This window comes from Mus pahari, chromosome 17 (assembly GCF_900095145.1).
Source record: "Mus pahari chromosome 17, PAHARI_EIJ_v1.1, whole genome shotgun sequence".
Lineage (NCBI taxonomy): Eukaryota > Metazoa > Chordata > Mammalia > Rodentia > Muridae > Mus > Mus pahari.
In genome coordinates this window covers 63855625-63862529 of record NC_034606.1, presented here as the reverse complement: position 1 = coordinate 63862529, position 6905 = coordinate 63855625, and the positions used below count along the sequence as shown (strand labels likewise).

General features: G+C 48.9%; 1 protein-coding gene across 12 annotated transcripts in view; it reads right to left on the bottom strand.

Annotated features, from left to right (window-relative positions):
• The window catches only part of Prpf40b (pre-mRNA processing factor 40 homolog B), a 65612-nt gene that overhangs the window by 18925 nt on the left and 39782 nt on the right, over positions 1–6905 (bottom strand). For 5 of the 12 annotated variants that reach the window (XM_021216539.2, XM_029547966.1, XM_029547969.1 and 2 more), the window contains exon 1: positions 3773–3841. The exons of 1 other annotated variant lie outside the window; for it this stretch is intronic. In XM_021216539.2, coding sequence (XP_021072198.1) covers positions 3773–3775 — 3 coding nt within the window. In that variant the 5' untranslated portion in view covers positions 3776–3841. Of the gene's footprint in view, positions 1–3617; positions 3953–6905 lie in introns of those variants that run through there. 6 more of the 12 variants (XM_021216540.1, XM_029547971.1, XM_029547970.1 and 3 more) reach the window with 6 other exon arrangements.

The window sequence follows — 6905 nt, the reverse complement described above, 5'->3', positions numbered from 1 at the left end:
TGGTTGTGAGCCACCATGTGGTTGCTGGGATTTGAACTCAGGACCTTTAGGAAGAGCAGTCAGTGCTCTTAACCGCTAAGCCATCTCTCCAGCCCTGGGCTGGTCTTAAACTCCTGATCTTCTTGCCTCTACTCCAAGTGCTAGACCTAAAGGAATGCCACTCCACACACTGGTGCTCCTCTCTTAGCATGTGAGAAAGGTCAGACAGAGTAATGGTAAACAGTATGCCAGTCCCACAGCTGGCTTCAGGTGAGCCAACTAAATCCCATCTGTCCTCCCTAGGAGCACAGTGCCTGCCACAGAAAGCAGTGTTTTCATACCAACCTTTCCTGAACGTTGACTAAACTATCAAGATTCAAGCCTCATCTTAAGAATGAACAGTGGTGCCTACTGCCTGCCCTATAAAAGGCCTCAACTTAGAGCCAGGTGTTCTTAATTTGGTATATGCCTTTAAGTTTGGAGACAAAGGCAGGTGGATCTCTGCGAATTCAAGGCTATCTTGAATCAACTTTCATGACAGCCAAAGCTACAGAGGGAGACCCTATCTCAAAATAAATATATAAATTAGTAAATTGGGCATGATGGCATACACCTTTATAGTCCCAGAACTTGGGAGGCAGAGGCAGGTGATTTCTGAGTTCAAGACCACAAATTCTAGAGTGAGTTACAAGAGAGCCAGGACTACACGGAGGAAACACTATCTCAAAAAATAATAGTAATAATTAAATACTTTTTTTCTCTTCATCTACCATCCAAAGCCTTTCAATACAGGCAGTTCCACATCTGGCCCATCCTGAGGCCAGGGCTTCCCAGTTAACTTTCTGTACAGGAATTGTTAGATTTCTCTCGCTTTGTTCAGGATGATCCAATGTTCACTCCGTTTTACTTTCACACTACCGCACACCCACACACTCTGTCCTTTTAGGACCAAGCACACCACTTGGCAGTCGTTTGCACCTCTGTGAATGTTTACTGGGCTTCTGAGAGTGCCTGCCTCTCCACTCCAGTGTGCTGCATTTTGGAAGTGAGCTTTCTTTCTTTCCGCATTTCATGTCTGAGGACATGTGGGGCACATGAGCATGCAGAGGCCCAAAGCTGATGTTAGGAATTATCCTTTATCCTTCATCAATCTTTTACCCCATTCCTTGGGGAGAGCCGGGTCTCTCAACCAAACTCGGAGCTCACTGATAAAGCCAGCCTCACTAGCTGTCATACTCTGGTGAGCCAATCTCTGCACTAAAGGCTGGAATTACAAGGAGCTGAACATTTTGTATGTTCTGGGGATCTGAACTCCAATCCTTCTACCATCTCAGCAAGCACTTAAGCCACTAAGCCATCTCCACAGCCTGGGTTCTTTCTCTCTCAAACTCCCCAACTGTCTAGACAGGGTGGCCCTCCACCTGAAGTGCTTTAATGACACCGTCTCATCCCTAATCTTGGTGGATTTTTGGATACTACCTAAAATACTGTTTGCACTCATTTGTTTGTATAAATTCTGTTAAGTATAGCCTGTAATAGAAACATGTAAAATAGTAGAGATTCTTTACCTTGGTGGAAGGCAGCAGGTAGCAAATACTCATATGGGAAAAGTTACATGATAGAAAGCTAACTGTATGGAGACTTCTGGACAGAATTCAAACCCTGGCCCATTTTAATTAGTAACCCAGGGAAGACAGAGGGATGGGATGAATGGAAATGACCATGAACCTTTCAGAGCCTTCCTTCCTTCCCTTCCCCGGTGCCATCCTTTCTTTTCTGCTCCTCTCACCTGCCGCAATACTAATACAACTTTGGGAAGGTAACACTTCTGAGTGGACTCTGAAGTGACCAGTGCAAAAGGACAGTAGAAAGAAAGCTGAAGACAAGCAGATTTGTCAGTCTTCCCTGGAACAGAACACACATTCTAGGGCAGGGGAGAGTCAATACCAAGACAGTTGGCCATCTAGTGATTGTATATATTCAGGGAGTCCAATGAGAGTATCCTGATACAAGATGGAATCAATTCTCAGCCTTCAAATCTAAGGGGCAGCTCAGCACTGAGCACTCAGAACATGGAAAAAGACAAGACTAGAGAAACAGGCAAGAGAACAGATTTCACAGCTAACAGTAATGCTGCTGGGTGCATATTATGAGCCAGAGTCACACCACACGTCCATTTAATCCTCATAACCTTCTGAGAAATTATCCCCATTTCATGGAGAAGCTGGGGTTCTAACAGGTTACTTCGTGGCTACAGTTCTCAGAGATTAAACGGCAGAGGCAGGTTTGGAATCCAAGCAGTCTGACCCCATAAAGTTGCCTCCCAGAAAGAAGGATGGCACAGATGACATTTCTTAGCCTCATTTTTTTTTTTTTTAAATCCCAATCCTGAGATTCTGAGACGGCCAGGTGATCCTAGGTAGGCCTGGGCTGACTTATTCACCAAAGGAACTGTAAGAAAATGAAGGCTAAGAGGCATATTTCTCAGAAAGAGGCAGCCATCATCAAAAAGAAACAGGGTTGGCAGAGTAGTTCAGTACTACATACAGTTCTTGCCGGCATTAACAAGGCCCTAGGTTCAATGTATAGAGCTGCAAAGAACAGCTGAGCCCTATCACCCTGTTGTCTCCACTGACCTGCAGAGCCCAAATAGGACCAGCCCCTCCCCGACCTCCTTTCTAGCCTCTACTCTGGTGTGTAAGCCCTAGCATTTCTTCTGCTCCCCACAAAGAGCCTAGAGAGCTTTCTAGAATACAACATTTTGCTTCTGATCCTCCATCACCTCTTCATTCTCCCGAAGAACAGAATGTTGTTACTTCTGGTTCTCATCATTTTTGAACTTCCAGGGTTCAACTTCCTCTATTTATAGAGTTCTCCCATTTCTCCAACGGGATTCCCAAGGCCTAGGCCTGCCAGGACCCGGCCTTGCAAGCTTTAAATCTCTTATCCGCAAACCCCAGGAAATTTTCCCCAGTCAAGCTGAAGGTCTCCACTCCAACATCCTGCTTGCCGCATCCTATAACCCCTTCCACTGAATTCCCTCCTCAAATCCCGCCCCCTTCTGCAACTGATGGAGAGACCATTTATCATCTTGCCCATTTTCCTTTTTAAAAGTCAATGGGAAATTCAAGGCCCAGAGAAAGGTAGTGACTTGCCCAAGGTCACACACAGAGTTACCACAGTCTGTCTGAAGGCAGAGCCAGGATTGGGACCCAGGGGCCTCTGCTCCTCCATTTCTTGGACTACTCCAGTTCTGAGGTGACAACCAGGAGCATCTCTTTCCTCAGAAGCCCCTCCTAACCTCGGGAGACAGGTCTTGGGAAAGGGTGGGTAAAGAAGGGAGCCCCCTAAGGTCCAAAGGGGCACTTGGGGCTTCCAAAAGGCACGAGCCTGGGTCTGGGGGAGGGGCACAGGCCACGCCAAATAGCCTGGGATTGGCAACCGGTTTCCATCTCCGGCCGTCCCTTCGCCCCCGACCTTTCCCCACAGACCCACCGTTCACTTCATCCCTCCCTCCTCCTCACACAGCGCCTCGGCTCTCCGTCCCCTCAGCCCCGGGCGCACCCGCCCCCCGCCCCCCGCCATGCTCCATAATGGCCTCCCCGCCCCTTCTACCCTCACTCCCCGCCCCCACCTACCTACAGGGCTTCTTTTCCTCACCCCTCGGTCCCCTCGCCCTCCCTCAGGGTCCCGGGTACCCCGGCGGCCCTCCCGCCTCCCCGGCCCGAGCCCGGGCCGCAGGGGGCGCTGTGAGACAGCCCCGGGCCTCTCCACCCCCGCGCGGGGACGTTACCATGCCAGAGCCTCAGAGCAGCTGGGCCGGCTCGGCCCACTCGCCAGTAAAAACAGCTCTGATTGGCCGGGCTTCGGCCGGGAGGGCGGGGCCAGTGGGGGGTCGCACCCCTTCGTGGCCGGGGCTCCGGTTGCTCTCGCCGAGGAGCGGAGCCCCCAACCGGCCCGGTGTGCCCGGCCCGGCTCCGCCCCCGGCGCGGAGCGCCAGGCCCCGCCCCCACGTGCGCAGGATCCTGGGCCCGCCCCGGGGGCGGGGCGCGCCTGGGGCCACCCCCGGGGCGGGGCGCGTCTGGGCGGGCCTGGGACTGTTCGCGCGCTGGGTGCGCAGGGCGGCGTGGCTCTCCCGGGTCACAGCCCTCCTCTGCCCGCGTCTTCGCGGCCACCACCCAGATCGGACCGAGCCATTCATTCCTCCCGCGCAGAGGGCACTACAGCGGTTCATAGAGCGGCTCTTTTCCCTGCGTATTTTCTTTAGTTTTAATTTCTTAATTCCAGGACTATTAAACTCCTGTACCAGGAGCCGTATGTGTCGGGCGCAGCCGACAAATCCCCTAAACGAGTGCGTGCGTGCCTCTCGCTTAGCGCTGGGTTACTTTTGGAATCTGCCTCCGTAGCATCTACAGTGTGAGATAATCGTTCAGTTATGTAGATAAGGGAACTCGAAGCTACTTAATGGGCATGCATGCTCAAGTTCTTGGGCTAGTACAGCTGGCCCTGGTTGGAGGCACTGTACCTCTTCACCCCTCCAAAGCCGGGGTAAAGACAAGACGTTGCCTGTTTCCTTCGATAGGTTTCTGAGCCTGACTCAGGAAACACCTCTTTATGTCTATAGACAATTTGGCTTTATCAGTAGTTGTATTAAAGGTTCTTCAGGTCAGCACTGAGTTGTAGAGACAGACAGATCCCTGGGGCTCAGTGGCAAGCCGAACTAGCCTACTTCTTGTTTTCTGACTAGTGAGAGACCTGATCTTTAAAATGATGTCCCAGGACATCAAGAGGAACAGGCCGACATGAGGGAAAGAAACCCCTTCCCCTGAGATCTAATTTGACTTTCTTGAAGCCATCTCAGATAACAAATCCACTATGCACTTTAAATCTAATGTATGTCAGGTGGTGGTGGGCGTACCCCTTTAATTGAGCATTTGGAAAGCAGAAGCAGGCAGATCTCTAAGTTCCTCCCTTTAAAAAAGCACTTTGTGGGACTGGTGAGATGGCTCAGTGGGTAAGAGCACCCGACTGCTCTTCCGAAGGTCCGGAGTTCAAATCCTAGCAACCACATGGTGGCTCATAACCATCCGTAACAAGATCTGACGCCCTCTTCTGGAGTGTCTGAAGACAGCTACAGTGTACTTACATATAATAAATAAATCTTTTAAAAAAAAAAAAGCACTTTGTGTGTGTGTGTGTGTGTGTGTGTGTGAGAGAGAGAGAGAGAGAGAGAGAGAGAGAGAGCGCACTGTACTGTTGCAAATATGTGAAATACCAGTTCTCTCCTTTGACTATGCTGGTCCAGGAGATCAAAAATGGCTGTCTCCAGGGAGATGAACGGGGCAAGCTCTTGAGAGACCTGGCAGCAATCGCCTTTAATTTCTGAGCCCTCTCTCTTATCTTAACTCAATTTTTACTTCACTCTCATTCGTCCTGATGTTTTCTTGTACAGCATAGTTAAGCATCTGGTTTTACCTGAGTGGATCTGCTTAAGGGGGAAGAGAACTTGGGCTATTGGCAGCAGTGCTGGAGCACACCCAGAGAAAGATGGTGCTACAAAAGCACAGTTTTGTTCTGACTATGTGGTTTAGGGGCTTTGGGTTTTTGAGGTAGGGTCTAACTGTGTAGCCCAGATTGACCTGGAATTTCACATGTTGCCTAGGCTGGCCTTGAATTCACACTCCTGCCTCTGCCTCCCAAGTGCTTGGATTACAGTATGAGCAGGCAACTGTTTTTAAGGTCAAATGAATATATAAAGCATTTCAGGACAAAGAGCAGACCCTTGCTTGCCTCATTGATCTTCTCCCTGTTGACAGCCATTTTTCACAACTAGTGCATTTTCTGTTGCTGCTGTTTTACATTTGTTTTGGTTTCTTTGGTTTTGTTGGGTTTTTTTGTTTGTTTATTTGTTTGTTTTTTCAGTGTATCTATGTCCCTCTTTCAGCCTCATTGCTTCTCACTGGGTAAAGAATCCAAGGGGATATCCTGACCCAGTGCTACTATTCCCTTACTGATCATATTTTGATGGATACTCGAAGGGATGGGAGAACTGCCTGGCCAGTTTGTTTCCTGAACCATCTCCCGTTTCTTGCTGGATTCCCTCATCCCTCCTCACAGAGACCTTGCAGATGATGTGAGCATCCCCAGGCCTGAGGAATAACAAGGGCAGCTGTTTGCAGAGAGAGGCTCAGCACTGACCCCCTGTAGGTTCTCTCAAGGCAGGACACAGCTAAGAGCAGAAAGGAAAGAATGGAGCAGAGCCAGGGGCTAGGCACTGCCATTTTCCACTGCGGAACTCTGGAGAGTCCCAAAACTCTAATTTAGAACCTGGCCTTCCAGGTACATTTTTATGAAATTAAGTTTTAGAACATATTTTACTTAACAGTTTGTTGGCTTACAGTGTTGAAATATTTAGTAAATGGTTATTGATTCTCAGTCCTTCCTCAGCCCCAGAAATAACGGGGGCAGATGTAAGGATTTAGCTCATTCCCCTTCCCTTCTCATAAGCTATACATCATTTATCATACCATCTGCAAAATCCATTCTGTAATGCTTTCTGTTTGTCTAATCATCAGTTCTTACCACACCGTGATTGCTCTTCAGAGCTGAGCCATTTTCTGAACGGACTTTCATTATTCCCCGGGGATTCGTCACTATTTGCTTTTTATCATGTTCATTTGCTTTGTGTTATTTGCATTTTAATTTTTTTGTTAATTTATTTGTGTGCAAATGTTAGTGTGTGTGCTCCACAGACAAGCTGTGGAATCCTTTCTCTTCTTCTACTGTGTGTGGAGTCCTGGGATCAAACTCAAGTCATCAGGCTTGGTGGCAAGTGCATTTATTGCTAAGCTATTGAGGTGATCCTCATTTTTCTTCTCTCTCTCTCTCTCTCTCTCTCTCTCTCTCTCTCTCTCTCTCTCTCTCTC